Raw genomic sequence first — 15,786 nt, 5'->3', positions numbered from 1 at the left:
CAAAGCAGACAATGTCCGTGCTGCCTCTTTTTTTCCCTGAGTGGTGTCATAAGGTTCAGATTCAATAATGAGGATGAAATCATTTGGGAAACTGTGAATCACCATGGAAACAGAGGAACGGGTATGATGACCTTCAGAATGGGTATGATTGACCTTTGGCTCATCATCAACCATTTTAGAACACCATGTTGATGTGGCTGGGTGGGTGATCTGGCCTTTTAAGAAGGCCACTGGGCCTGTGAATGAGGCCCTTGTCTTTGTATTTAAATACGTTTTTTGACCACAGCAACTCTGGACACTCAAGAGGTAGCCATCGCCTCATGCCACGTCTTTCTGTAGTGCCAAGCCACTAGGAAGAGCCATCTTTGCTTGTTGTTCTCATCTCCCAGTGACCCCATGATGTCCAGCTCTGTCATTTCCTTGCCTTTGTCTTACTTGATTTGTTCATGGTGATGAAGGCTATTGGTCACTTTTTCTTTTTTGAAATTCTCTTTCTGCTACCATCTGTGACACCATTTCTCCGGCTCTTTTTCTCCCTTTCATGATCCTTTGCTGAATTCCTTTGCTCTGCTTGTTCTCTGAAGGGATGTTGAGTTCCCCATGATTGCTTCTCCCATTCTGTTCTCTTTAGTCCCTTTCCCCCCTGCTCCGGGAGACTCCATCCTTAATGTCTAATACCCTGCCCTGTTTGTTTATGACTCCCCAGATGCTCTCTGTAGCTTAGCTGTCTCCCCTGAGGTATCTCCCCCACATCTACACAGGCCGCGCACCTCCCTTTTGATTCTCCACAGACACTTCAAACCTAACATGTCCTTGACACAGTCTCCCCTCCAGGGTGCTCTTCAGTCTCTGTTCTTTCTTCTGGCACTTCATCCCTACAGTCTTCTCGGCTGGAGACCTCAACACTGTTATGTGCTCATCCCCTGATGAGCATTCAGTGGTTTACTTTTTCCTTGTTCATGCTTTTATCTTGTTTATTGAAACTTGCTATGTTGTATTCACTGGACCTAGCTTCTGGGGCTGTTGAAATGGTGTCTTAGCTGGGGCAACCCCCAGAGGCAGATCTTGAACATGTGTTCAATTGCAGATTGTTTATTTGGGAGGTGGTTCAAGGAAATACTGGTACGGAAGTAGATGCTGGTGGGCTGGAGCCAGTCATACTGACCTAGTGGAACTAATTGTCCCTATCTCTTCCCAAATCCCTGTTCAGTGAGGTCATATTGGTAGCTTAAAATTGGCCATAATAGGAATATTTACACCACGGGAATTGGCCAATGGCTACAAACCAGGACGTTTCCCCCCAGAGAGTTTATTGTTAAACATTTCTCAGCATGTCATTGGGAGTGAGAAATTAAGACAGGGAAGGACAGCAGCCAATAAAGTGTGTTTCATCAGGAGAGTTACGCTGTAAACAACTGGAGCATAATCCCAGTTTGATTTGGTGAGCTGAGATTTGGAAAACTCTGGAATCTATTTTAGAATACAGTAGTCCCCCTTATCTGGGAGTGATATGTTTCAAGACCCCCAGTGGATGCCTGAAACCCACATATAGTACAGAACCCTTTTATACTTTTTTTTCCCCTGTAAATACATCCCTATGATAAAGATTACTTTATAAACTAGGCACAGTAAGACATTAACAACAATAGCCTCTCTTTGGCGTATGTGAATTGCCTACATCACTACTCTTGTGCTTTGGGGCCATTATCCTTGAACACAAGCACCGCAGTACTGCGACAGTTGGTCTGATAACCGAGATGGCTGCGACTAACAGAGGGGAGTGTATCCAGCCTGGATACACTGGACAAAGGAATGATTCACTTTCTGGACGGGACAGGTCGGGGCTGTGCAAGATTTCATCACGTTACTCAGAAGAGCGCACACTTTAAAACTTACGGATTGTTTGTTTTCGGAATTTTCCATTTAATATTTCTGGACCATGGTGGACTGTAGGTAACTGAAAGTGCAGCAGGTGGAACTGTGGATGAGGGGGCACTGCTGTACACCCCTCCAGGTCATCCCACTGGAGCAGGGAGGTATTGGTATACCACTTCTGCTAGGCACTGGCTGAGGGCTGCCTCATTGGGCCCAGTGGGACCCAGTAGCCAGAGGAAGCCCCCAGGCAGTTAGCGGCAGGTTGGGTGAACTGCAGTGGTAAGGCCTATGGGGGCCTAGGTGGGGCTGAGCAAATGGTGGCTGATTAGGACACTAGGCACCCAGTTTGGTATGGCCAAAACTCAGCTGTTAGTGATGTGTGGTTATGATCTTTTTCTCCCCAGACCTCGACTTCATGGACCTCATAGGGGAGGACAGACAGTGGACAGTGGGGAGGAAGTTAATGCAGGTGAACGACACTCTGACTTCAGAAGATGCAGGACTCCGGAGCAGCAAGAACTGCACTGAGCCAGGTAACAGCGACCGCTGTGCTGTGGGCAGTGGCTGCCGTTTTCTCTGATTATAGCTAAGGAAGAGCTGGATGCTGTGGTTTTCCCTTGAGTTCTAAGCCAGAGAGACATTAAGGACATTTAGGGCAGGTGTCTAAGAAACAGAGGCGAGAGCCCTGGGGACTACTCAGGTGTGTTTCTACCTCTGTATTCTTTTTCTAGGGCAGTCGGGAAAAAGGTAAGTCAAAGTCAGCGGCACTCCTGATTCCGTACTGATACAAACTGGGATGCTGTGTCATCAAGTGGGAAACGGAGTCAGGAGCAGGATGGGTGAGGAGGTTCTGGGGCCGTTTTCCCTTTGAGCCCTGGAAGCCTCTCTGCCTGGTTTTTAATCAGGAGCCTTGTTTTGGTTACAGTAAAGGCACAGGGCTTGAACCAGCTTCTCACCTGTGATGTTGCTCTTTTCTTGGAAGGAGTGAATGTTCATTTGTCAGCTGTTATATTTGATGCCTATTGTGGCTTTTCTCAGGGAGATACGGAACGTTTTATCTCTAATGTTACTGAATTTAAAGGGAAAACAAACATAAAGGGAATCGAGGGCACTAGGAATCATCGAGACTCAGTTCACTAAGTCTCAGGAAACGACAGGTACGCTGGATGGATGAGGGCCCTGCTGGTTTAGACCAGGGGTCGGCAAACTTGTCCTGGAAAGGACCAGACAGTAAATATTTGGGGCTTTGCAGGCTATATACCATGTCTATAGTATATTAAAAAAACTTTTTATAACCCTTTAAACATTTAAAAACCATTCTTAGCTCACAGACTGTATACAGATGGCTGTGGGATGGATTAGGCCTGTGGCCACACTTCACCAGCCCTGGCTTGGACTTCTCAGCTCTCTGGGACCTCCTTCCTACCTGGTGGGGACTTGGGCCTCACATGTGCCCCCTTTAAAGGCCCAGGAGCTCGACAACTTGTGGATCCTACATCCAAAGGCCTGCCTGAGTTTTAGTATCATCCTTGAAGAACATAAACCATGATCATTACAGCCCAAAGAACATTAAAACTTTGAGTGCGGACGGTGTTTTGTGAAGCTATGTGTCTGCTTTTTTTTGGGGGGAAGTTGGATAGGTACCCTTCCCCACCATGCTGAGAATCCAACAATCAGCTCCCAAGCAGAGATGGAAAGAATTAAAAATAGATTACCCTCCAGCCTCCCGCAAAGAAAAACAACCCCACAATCCTACATAATCTGTATTCCTCAAGCTGGAGAATTCAAGGGTTACTGTGCTGTTATTAAATGCTCTGAAGGAGCACTCTTGAAGCCCATGGGCAGCGACATGAACTAGAAATGAAAATGGCGTGATGAGTGTGAGCGCCCCAGTGAGCGGACAGAGCCGCGTGTGTCTGAGAGCCGTGCGTTTATGGAGAACTGGCCTGAAAGGGAGTGGCAGGAAAGGTGCGGGTCATTGCTGTGCCAAGAACTCTGCTGCTGATCTGCTCTTACAGCCAAATAGTTTTCAACACCTTTCTGCAACTGATGGCCAGAAAATGACTAGGATGTTAGAAGACAGAAAATACAGTATTAGGGAGCCCAGCCGTCACCTTTGGTGGGAAAGAGTGGAGTCAGATCTGATACCATGACCATCTCTGGGATTCTGGGTTCGGCCACACACAGGACCCATAGTGATGGAGGGCTTCTGCTCCCTGTTGTTGGGGTTGTGTTTTGGGGGAGGTGGTGCCATCTCTCTGTGAGTGGCATTGCTCACTCAAGGTGCCAGGAAATGGAGTAACAGGTATAGAAGAATCAAGCACATTAAAAGTCATTGCAAGAGAGGAATTGACTCACCTCTGCGATAGAAGAGATGTCCAGGTAAAAAGAGCAGAAGCCCAGTGCCCAGTGATGTTGGCAGGGAGGGCACAGGGAGAGGGAGGAGAGAAAGGGCTTCAGGAGGACCACGGAGGAGCCAATGAGAGCTCGTCCTGCTGCAGAGAGCTGGTCTGAGAAGAATAAGGACCCGGGAGGGGCATTCTTGATTTCCTCATGTGTGAACTCTGGGAACTGGGCTTGACTTCTGGGGCCCTTGGCTCTGAACCACATTCTATAAGGAAGATGATCCTGCCTGAAACAGGAAGGGTCCTGTTCAAATCCCAGCACAGCAAGGATCTCCCTGGAGCTTCTGTCCTTCCTAAGCCTACTTTGACCACGCAACGCTGCAGACCATTCTGTTCTCTGAATGTTTTTGGCACAAAACATTTCCAACTATGCTGTCCAATATGGGCATTCAGTGGCAACTTAAATTCAAATTAATTCAAATTAAATACAATTAAAAATTCAGATTCCCAGTTGCACTAGCCACATGTCAAATACCTGATCGCTGCATGTGGCTAGTGGCTACCACATCGGGTGGCACAGATCCTAGAACAGTTCCTCATCTCCAGAAGCTCTATTGGACAGGCAGGTGTAGGTCGAACTTCCATTTGTCTTTGGACATATCTCCTGATTTTTTAGCTCAGTTGCAAACATCTCAAGGATGCAGAGTGGATATGTAAATCTGAGGGCACCATCTCTTACCAGGGTCTTGGGGTCACACCCACCTGGATTTGAATCCCAGCTTAGAAGCTTGGAAGCTGTGGGCTTTGTGCAAAATGGTCAGGTTCTCTAAGCCTCTGTCTGCTTCTCTGCGAAACTGAGATAATCATTCTGACCTTTCACGACTGCTGTGAGAATTGGTAATGAGGTAATAAAATCGGAACAGCTTAGTGCCCTGTGTGGGGTAGCTTACTCGTGAATTTCCCGCTGTCTGCGGGGGGTGCCCACCCTTCCGTTACAGGGGGGTCGTGGAGCTGCACGCTCCAGCACCTGCTCACCGGAATGGGCAGATACGGCCTGCCTGGTCTCGTCAGCAGGCTCCTTCCTCAGGGGGCCCAGGTCCTGGCGGTCAGCGAGCTGGCCAGAGAGGCTCAACCACCCTCTTCTAGCACAGGAAGCTTTGAAGACCTCGCCATGGTAATGAGCACAGCCGCCTCTGAGGAAGCCTGTTTCCACAGGAAGGTGATCAAAATATTGCCATAGCCACACGTGACCCCTAGTTGCCTCGGTGCTCTTTCCAGAATGCTGTCTGAAGTCTACTTCTCAGGCTTGACCGAACAGATGCTTGATGAAAAAAAGCTGAGAGCCAAAGCACTCATAAGGCCCTAACTTAGAACTAAAATTTAAAAGTATTCATCTTCTCTCCCTCTGACTTACTGTGGGGTGAGAGGAATGAGCTGGAATGAGCAAAGGACAGGGCCGTTCACAAAACGTTGCCCAGTTTCCCTTAAGGGGTCAAAGGGGCCCTGCACGTGATGAATGTTAATTACTTTTGCTGGTTGATGCGAAATGTAGTGGTGTCTGCTCTCAAAGGTCTTAAATGTAAGGGCTGGGAAGTGAGCCATGTGGTTTCTGGTTTGGCTTCCTTCCTATTTGTGATGCTGTCAGCAGAGTGGTAGTGGACCTACCATGAGGACCATGCTTTCGGGTTCCCTCTGTACTTGGAGGGGTGATTATTCACACAGGAACCTGAGAGTTTGGGGTGCCAGAATGTGCCGTGGCCATGTGAGTGATGGTGCCAGGGTCACAGTCGAAAGTTAATTTGGCTCTTGTCATAAAGTACACCTGGTGCTACTTGTGATGTTGCAGGGCTTCTTGGACTGTGTTCTCGGAACCCCTGGCTTTAGATGCCGTTAGGGTAAGTAGAGTAGATTGAGAGACTAGAGATGGAATGACCTCTATTCTGGTTGAATTCTCTAGCTCTGGGGCTGGTTTGCTTCTCAGATGTCCATTTCCTCACCTATGAAACACACCTGCACGTAGTTTATCCCTTCTATCCCTTCCATTGCACAAATCCAGTAATTCCAAGAAATTTCAAGAATAGAGATTCACAGAAACTTCCACCCCAAGACGTCCCTGCTCCTCTTCCCTTAATAACTTCTTTGTGTTTGTGAAACTGCGTGTCATACTTCAACCCTCCTTTTACTCCCTCTACCCTCACCCGCCCTCCCTTTTCCTCTCCTCCTCCGCCTCTTCCTTCACACCTCCATCTCCCTCTCTCTTTCTCTTTCTCTCTCTGAAAACCAGGGGCCCAGAGCACACACCCAGGGGAAGACCAGGATGCAGGGTGCCTGTTATAAAGTGTCAGTGCTGTTTGTGGTTGGTGTGGCAACATGAAGATGGCAGACTCTTCATGTGACAGCTGCCACTTTAAAGATATATTGCTTTGTACATTTTGGATTTTAAAAAAAAATGGCATTCTTCTCTTGCCCCTTAAAGACATGGCTTTGGTGGAGATTTGTAATTTTTACCTCCAGAACTGCATGAAAAAAACTGACCTCTGGGCTCCAATTTTTCTGCAATTGTTCCAGCCCTCTGTGAATTTTTAAGGTTGTTTTCTTAGCCTGACACTGCCAATTTCATCTGGAGCCTGGAAACATTGTTTTTTGGCAAATAACACTTGAAACTGTTTACTCAGATGACCTATTAAGAGAAATTTAACTTTGAATAAATTTGATGGACGGAAAATTAAGTTAGCTAAATGTAATATTGAGGGTGGTGGACAACTGTAGCAGAAATGAATTCTTTGTAATATTTATTTGTATACTTTGCATAATTTTATTTATGTACTTTGCAGTCTGTTCCCAGAAAAATCTATCATCTTTTGGTTTTTAGTTCTTTGATATTTTAAGGAAATGAGCTTTTCCTCAGAGTGCCTCTTTCAAATAAACTTTGGAAGAAGGAAGCTCTTTAAAATGATAGCCTTTTGGCATGGGGTCCACTCTGAGATCGCTGGAGTTTCTTTTTATAAAGGGCTCAGCTCCATATCCCTGCCTGGCTTAGTTGGGTCTAAGTTCTCTGAAGATGGGAAGACACCTTGGGCCTGTGCTGTGGGACCAAGGAGAGGCTGGCAGGGTCCTGACCCTAAGGGTGTGCCAGGATCAGGTGCTTACTGGAGTGGCCAGAAACCACATGATCTAAGAGTTGAATATGAATTGTGATGGAGGAGGGAAGCCAGAGGTCTGTACGAGAGAAGCAGTATAGGGTAAGTCCAGGGGGTGAGCGTGGCCCGTGAATAAGAGCTGGAGGCCACACACAGAGTGGCACGCAGGGCAGGCTGGTTTAGGGCCCAGTTCATGAACAAAGTAGGTGTTGAGATCCTCCTGTTTTTGAATTTAAACCATAACATCAGGGACAGCTGGTTTAAAATCACAGGGCTGGGTGTGACCAATCTACAAAGCATAAAAGGTCCAAGTCACTCTCCTTTTACATAAAAATATTAGATCGGGGGGATGAACAACCTGCCCAAGGTCACATGGCTCGACAGAAGAGTAGAGCCCCCAAACTGCCACACATGGGTGCTTAATACATACTGATAATTAGGTAGAAAACCTGACATTTGTGTGATCTAGAGCAGCACTGTCCTGTAGAAATATAATGTAAGCTGCAGATTAATTTCAAACTTTCTAGTAGCTACATTAAGAAAGTAAAAAGAAACAGCTGAAATTAATTTCAATAATATATTTTATTTAACAAAATATATCCAAAATATTAGGAATGAAAAATTTCAGTCACCTCAGTGTTTTGTCCTTGGGTTTGAACCCAGGATAGAGCTAAGGTTTTTTACAAAAGTCTTAAAATCTATACTTTATTGTATAGACACAGTCACATGACAACTTCCAGCTCACATAAGTTTCACTAACTTCTCTCTGCAGCTGTAATTTTCATGGTTCAAATAATAGCTATTGACAGGCTAAAGTAGAACAAGTTAGAAATTCATTGTGATCTACTCTTTAATTTATATCAAATTCTTTCCTGAATTAGTGAGATAGGGTAATACTAGCTGCCATAATGGGTAAGTCCTCCAGATTTGGGGGTTTAACACAAAAGTTTCTTTCTTTCTCATGTAATCTTCTGGTCTGTGAGTGGCCCTGTTGCAGGAGGTGGTCCGTGGACTCTGGAGCCTTCCATTTCGAGACTTTCCCGTCCTCATGCTTGGTTTCCAAGGTCGCCATGCTTCTCTGCTTTAGGAGGAAAGAGCATGGAGGATGCACATAGCTGAGTTTTATGGACTAGACCCTCACTTCTGCTCCCATTCCATTGGCTAGGGCTCAGTCACATGACAACTTCCAGCCACAAGGGAGGGTGGGACGTGCATATTACCAGAATGCCCTGGAAGAAGAGAAAGCAGGTTTGGTAAACAGCTAGCTAGTCTCTGCTATATTATTTTCCCCCAAACTTGTCTCTTTTTGAAAAAACAGACTTCTCAATTTTCCTTTATTGTTATCTTATTACAAAAGCAGTATGCTCCCTCTATAGAAAAATCATAACCCACACTTAACTCTTCTGAGGTTGGCGTAGCTCTTGGTTTAACCCTCATGATTATCACCTGGTCAAGGTGACACAATTCGATCCTCTTTTCACCTTGGCAGGGTCACAAATGAGGTAGAAATTGTCCCAGTTGTGCCTGTTTGCAAATGGCATCTCTTGTTAGTACTTAGGCTTCTTAGTGCTTAGAACCCTAGGAAAAATAATGAATGTTTGAATATACACTAAGTCATCAGCAATAATTGGGAAGAGCTTGGGTTCTAGACTAAGTCCTAAATCCAAGCTCCATCTCTTTTGACTTATGTGATGCCAGGTGAGTGTCCTAGATTCTTTGAACCTCATTTCCACCATCTGTAAGGAGCAGATTAAGAAGCTCACTTTACAGAGTTGCAGTAATCCTGAAGTGAAGTAGGCTTTGTAAACCACGGGAACCTCAGTCATAGTACATGTTAATAAATTGTAGCTACGTTACCTTTCTTATCAGAAACATAATGAAGGGTAGACTGATGGCAATCATTTAGATGGGTTTTCCCGCTCTGAGGCTCATGAGGACGTTGTGGGACGAGGACGGTTGGTTTAAGGTCAGCTGGGTTCTTTAGTGGAGTTCAGCGACAGTGCAGCATTCTTACCGCTGTGTGGAGGAGACATATCGAGGGATTAACTAGGAGATTTCTGACTAATGCCGTTTTCTGGCCTAAGAGGCCACTATGCAGACAAACAGGGTGAAATGGGAATACAGGATTTTCTACTTCACACTAAGGAAGAGTTTAAAAGTCTCAAGCTCCGGGAGGAAAGAGCCGGACACTGTTCATTTCTTCTAGCTCCAACATCCCTTTAGGACTTTTTTAATTGAGGCATTCTTTCAAAGCAGCCCAGGCAGCCTAACCCAGTGGATGGTGCCTGGAATCTTCCTGAAACACAGGTAAAGGATGTAAGCTCTGCTCTTAGATGCCTTTGTGGGCCTATTTGAAAAGAACTCTAGACTTTTCAAAGCGTTTTCACATTCGTTAGCTCATTGGAATACGTTTGGTCCTTAGAACAAAAATGCTGAAGGTCAGGAGTGATAGTATTATTGATAGATAAGTTAGACTGAGACCAAGGCAAGTTGAGTTAAAGAATTGAGAATTCATAGTCGTAAATGTGCAGAGAGGTGTAGGGATTATTGATTCCAAACCCTTTCCCTCGAAGCCAGGGCTCAGCAAACTATGGCCCTCCACTAAATCTGGCCTGTTGACTGTTTTTGTAAATAAAGTTTTATTGGAACACAGCCCTGCACGTCCATTTGTGTGTCTGTGGCTGCTTTTGCTCTACGAAGGCAGAGCTGAGTAGTTGCAGCACAGACACGGGGCCTGCAAAGCCTGAAATATTTCCTCTGTGGTTCTTTACAGGAATGTTTGCTGCACCCACATGGCCTGTGACAGACAGTGATGACCGCTTCTTCTTTGTGGCCATGGAGCAAAAGCGGCCCTGGCTGTGACTCCAGCCCTGGGAGGGTTGGGGGTGGTTCCCTCTTGCCTGGCCTCCAACTCCTCAGTCGTTTCTGGAGCTGCAGTGCACTCAGGGTGACTGGGGGGCTGTTTTCTTGTTCCACAGATAATCTCTTTTCACTGTTGAAGCCAGGACTGAGGTCTGGAGGTATGAAGGGGCATCCATCTTCAGGGTCCACCTCTGATTGGCAGTAGAGTGAGGACCAGCACTTGCATATCCTCTGGCTGCAAGACTGGGCTGTATCCCCTCACCTTGTTTGTGTGTGGAGTTGGCCTTAAGTCACATCTGCAAATCGGCGTCGCCAGGGATCACTGCTCTGCCTTCACCAGAGTGCTCTCAGGTGCCGAGAGCAACGGTTCTCACAGAAAAGCAGCAGCAGCCCCAGGAGCTTGTCAGAAATTCACATTCCTGGGCCCCACCTGAGACCTACTGGGTCAGAACCTCTGGGAAGTAGCCCAGCCATCCTGGTTTTCACAAGCTCTCCAGGGTCTTGTTGGGGGCACTCAAGTGTGAGGAGCCCTGGCTTAGTTCATTGTCACAGGGGGAGGTTTTCAAGCCAGGCCCCACCCCAGGCCAAGGCAACCTGAGTTTCTGGGACTAGGAACCAGTCATCAGTGGTTTGAAAGCTGTGCCATCATACCAGGGTGCAGCTGAGGTGAAGACCACCTGAGACCACCTCCGTGTACTGGCTGGCTCTTGGAAGCCGGCCCTGGGATCTGGCTGAGGGGAAGATAGCTGGGCCTGCAAGCCAATCAGAAGCCTCTCCTCTCGCCCCTCAACAAGCAGACGGGGGAGAGCGTCAGCCAAATTTAAGACACCAAAGCTGTCATGCTGTAGGTTTCTCATTCATTCAGCATTCGTTGTGAGCCACATGGACAGTCGTTCATTTTTAGACTCCATCTTAGGGTTCTGGGTTTCTGGGATTTCTAGGTTTCTAGGTTTCCCTGGGTGTCTAGGATTTCTTCCCCTGGGAAACACCAGGATGGATTTTCCCCCACCTGTGTTTTAAAATGGGTATATATGAGAGTCGGGTGGGAACATTCCTGCCTTGTCTTATCAGTGGGTCTAATCTTGCCTTCTAGACCTCGGCTGGTTGCCCAACGCTCACCTCTCCCACCCACTCTCTCTCTCCTTCTCAGAAACCTGGGCTGGCAGAGGTGCAGGGCTGACCTGACCCATCGGCTGACCATGGGCCTGAGGGCAGGGCCCTGGGGTGCTGACCACCTCTCCTTGAAGCACGCTGACCCTGACTGGAACACTCCCAGGCCTGGGGTGGACTCCAGGAGCTTTGGGGTAGGATGAGGCCCAGGGAGGGCCCAGCCTCTCTTCCCAGAGGCTCACGGCAGCTTTTCCATCCCTCAGGCCTTTCTAAACAGGCTCTGAGGAACAACTTGGGGCAGTATGTCTGAGGGCTGTGGGGAGGGTATGTCTGAGTTGACCCACTGAGTGTGATTTCCACAGACTGCACACTAGGACATCAGGCGCCTCGCCTATTGCTTCCTCCTAATTGGGGCGCCCCGTGGGCAATGGGCCAAAGGCCACCCCTCCAGTTTGCACGCCCTGGGATAGGTCCCATCTAGGGACCCTAGATAGATGGCCACATTCCACCTTGGAGAGTAACTTTAAATAAGTACATGTCTGGATTATCATACTGGTGCTTCTGAGGTTCTTGATGTAGTGTTAAACCATTAGTTTGGCTGAAATTCCTATAATAGAACAATAAAATCCCTAAATTAAAGATTAGCAGTCTTTTTTAGAAGCTGACTCAGAACAAAATTGATGTGAGCCCGGCCCAGTGGCTTGTCCATCCCTACCAAGGTCTTTGTGCACAAAGCCCAGCCTGGGCTCCCCAGCCCTGAGCCGGCAGTGGGACCTAAGGGCTCAGCCAGAAGCCACGCCATTGAGATCAGGGATACTGGGCAGAGAAAGGGAAGAGGTCAGTCTGCAGCCCCTGGCACAGACGCCTCTGAAAGGAGCAGAGCACTGGGGTCCAGAGAGTCAGGCTGGGCTCATTTAAGCTTCTGTTACCTCAGTCACTGGGCGTTCAGAGTAGCCACTGGGTCAGTGGGAGAACCAGAAAACAAGGGTACCCAGGTTTTGTAATTGTGAAGTGCTTCTGAGTGGCGTTAGGGATGTGGACAGGGTCCCCCAGACCTGGAGAGGACCCCTGACTTTGACACTCGTGGGCTGTGGGACCCTGGACCAGTCTTTTAACCTCTCCAAGCCTTGATTTCCTCCCCTATGAAGTGGGGATGATTCATGGTACAAACAGAAAGGATTGCTGTGAAGTCAATGGAGTGAAGTGTGTGCAGTCCATAGCACACAGCACATGCTCAACCTGTGAATGGATGCCGGTTTCCTGAGCCCTACTCTGTGCTGACCCTCAGGGCTCCCACACAGGGCCTGTTAGCTCTGCGTAGGCGAGGGTGATGTTCTTCACGCATTGATTAGGCATGGGGATTTCTACTACAGGAGGAGAGCAAAATGAACCTGCCACGTACTTATATTATAAGTACTAGATAAGAAGTTGAAATATTCTTAATTATAACAGCCTATGTGCCAGTCATATGAACAGCCTCCCAGTGGATCTTTCTTGGCGAATAGGAATTCCACTGACACTGAGATCTTCTTGATCTGCCCTGGGAAAATCCCCAGGAAAATCACTGATGATGGGAATGTTGGTCTTTAGACCAAGGATGCAAATTTGGTGCGCAGAATGGGTATCAGCAGGTGAAGGAAGCAGAAGTGAAGGGCAGTGAGAAGGAGGAAAAGGAGCGGGGCTTGTTCTGTGCTTGATTCTGCCCGCCTTTCAGCCTCGTGACTGCCGAGGTGCAGGCCTGCCCAGTGGACGCGCCTTCAGTCAGCTCATGGGCAGCTCTCCTTCCACATTCCAGAGACATGAAGTTTCCTCACTGCTGGCGCCATTTTAACCACAAATACTGAGCCAATCTATTAAATTAAGTTATAATTTACCACTGAACCTAAAGAAAGGAAAGTTGTAACACAGCTGTACCTCCCCCTCCGTCAGGTGTTTTTATCCATTGACCCTTGTTTCATGCGGAACCCGAGCTTCTTTGCAGGAACTGTTTGATGTTTGTGGCTCACAAAATGATGTTCCTTTTAACAGGGCCCAGGCCAAATAACTCGGTACCTGGTGGCTCTGCTTAGCGGTTCCCAGGGTACAGAGTCTCTCAGTACTTGCCGTTATGAATCTGGAATTATTGTCCTGTAAATGTCACAATTTCATGTACTGTTTATTTAAAACATTTTGTATCCTCTCTCCCCATCTAGTCCCAAGAATCTTGCGTTTAGGGACTTTTTATTATTTTTTTGCTCCAGCATTTTATTATGAACATTTGCAAATATACAGAAAAATTGTAAGAATTTTACAGTAAGCACCTACAGACCCAGCACCTAGCTTCTCTAATTTACATTTTACTCTGCTGGGCTTGTCACCTGTTTATCCATCTAGTCAACCCTGTGTCTCTCCATCATCCATCCATGCTGTTTTATTTTAGTGGATTTCAAACTAATTTACAAACATAAATATAATCCCTTTCACATACCTTAGCATGCATAACATTAACTAGAGTTTATTATTTGTTTACCCTTCTTCTTTTTGGCTAGCATTTATGCACAATGAAGTGCACAAGTCTTAAGTGTACCATCAGTGAGTTCTAACATTTGCATAGACATTATCAAGATAGAAGTTACACCATCATCCCAGGAAGATCCCTCATGCCCCTTTTCAGGAAGTCCCCAGCCCAGCTCACCCCCTCACAACCACTCTTCTGATTTCTGTTACCTTAGATTAGTTTATGCCTGTTTTCAAACTAAATACGCATATCATACAATACGTACCCTTTAATATAAGGCTTCTTTGTCAGCACACTGTTTTTGAGACTTATCCATGTTTTTATATATAGATACACCCTTGACTGTACAGGCACACGCACATGTAGCTAGACACGTATGCATATAGATTACACATACACAAATGACAGACTTTCCATGTAAATGTCATATGTTTGGTGTATTTCTCTCCAGGGAATGCTTTGTAGATTTTGGTCACTTTTCTTAGATACTTATCTTAGGTCGACTTTCAAAGAGACTTTTGTGATGTATGGAAAATTAGTAAGAGGTTTGGTTCACCAGGGAAGGTTCGTTATAGACAAAGGTCAGTCATCCCTAATGTGCCCTCTCACTTCCCTCCACTGCAGATCGCTGCACGGGACTCAGAAACCTTGTGGTTGGTTGTGGGAAGGGAAAGGAGAAGAGGAGGAGGGCGTGGGTGGGAAGGTGAAGAGGGAAGGGAGGAAAGGAGCAGTGTGAGCGGGAGGGGAGGGAAGGGGTGGTCTCCCCTGTCTTGAAGGTCTGGAACTAGTCAGGTGTCTCCAGATGCAACACTGCGCATTCAGTTATTCAGTTATACCAAAACGTCAAAGAAGACGTGCTGAGAAACTGCAGAAAACCATCTGATTCGTTGAGTAAACGTTCACTCAGCGTGGCGTTGTCTCTCTAATCACCTGCATTGGGAACAAGCTGCCTGGTTTGGGAGGGAACCAGCTCTGCACCAAAGTGGGGCTCTGTGTGTGCTAGGGTCTTTGGACACGGTGAGACCCTCCTTTTCCCAAACAAACTCTGTCTGGGCAGAACCTTTGTTGGCACTGGTCCTCATTTGTTTCTTTGTGTTTGTTGTTTACTTGTCAGTTCCTGATACACAGGTTGATCTGAAATGCACAATTGACCTGTACAACAATGGCACACCCTTGGTGATCACTGATTTCATGCTGTAACCATACCTTGACTCAGTTCCCCTAGCAGATGCTGAGATAAGGATTTGGGTACATGTAGTTTATTTGGGAGGTGATCCCAGGAAATACCAATAGGGAGTGGGGAGGTAATAAGGGGAGAGAGGGCAAGGTAGCCAACGTATTGCTTGCCATGGGCCAGTTATCACTGGGGGCAACAGGGCTTAACCTCCCTGGGTTAATGACCTGGGATAGAGTATAGAAGAGCCCTCGGAGTTCCCCCACCAGGGGCAAGGGAGCTTGGGTGTGTAATATGGCAGCTTCCCTCAGTCATTGGTTGAGGCTGCTCCCAGGGGCTGCAGTGCCCTGGCACCTCCAGCCTGTCACTCACGCAGGCAGCGTCCATGCAGAGACAGCCACCAGGCGAAGAAGTGCAGGTGCTGGCCATTGGAAGTTGGGCCACTGTGCACCCAAGAGCTACGGGTGAGGGCAGGTGAGTGGGGCACCAATAGGATTGCTACACACCTACTTCCCCCTTTCCAACGAAGTGTTTCAGTGTGGTCAAATAGGTTGGGAAGTTTATCCTAACCTAGAAAGAGCGTGTAACGGTGCTTCCTCTGTGTGTGCATGGGTTTGTCTTGCTGGGTGAAGGCACTTGGACTCACCCCGTTAGTTTTCTCTGCGTCATCATGTGTGTTTGTGCAAGTGCCGATGGCTCACCAGCCATAGTGGGCTGGTGCTGGGTGAGCCGAGGAAGCCTTTCACCCTGGGGCCCAGAGCAGAGGCTTCCTAGACCAGGGAA

General features: G+C 47.2%; 1 protein-coding gene across 3 annotated transcripts in view; it reads left to right on the top strand.

The window, feature by feature from the left end:
• Positions 1–15,786, top strand: part of SLC24A3 (solute carrier family 24 member 3) — a 456,403-nt gene that overhangs the window by 59,910 nt on the left and 380,707 nt on the right. For 2 of the 3 annotated variants that reach the window (XM_046678077.1, XM_046678075.1), the window contains exon 2: positions 2,280–2,408. The exons of the other annotated variant lie outside the window; for it this stretch is intronic. In XM_046678077.1, coding sequence (XP_046534033.1) covers positions 2,280–2,408 — 129 coding nt within the window. The remainder of the gene's footprint in view (positions 1–2,279; positions 2,409–15,786) is intronic. 3 annotated transcript variants of the gene reach the window in all.

The sequence above is a fragment of the Equus quagga genome, chromosome 12 (genome assembly GCF_021613505.1).
Source record: "Equus quagga isolate Etosha38 chromosome 12, UCLA_HA_Equagga_1.0, whole genome shotgun sequence".
Classification (NCBI taxonomy): Eukaryota; Metazoa; Chordata; class Mammalia; order Perissodactyla; family Equidae; genus Equus; species Equus quagga.
This window is presented reverse-complemented; position numbering and strand designations above follow the sequence as displayed.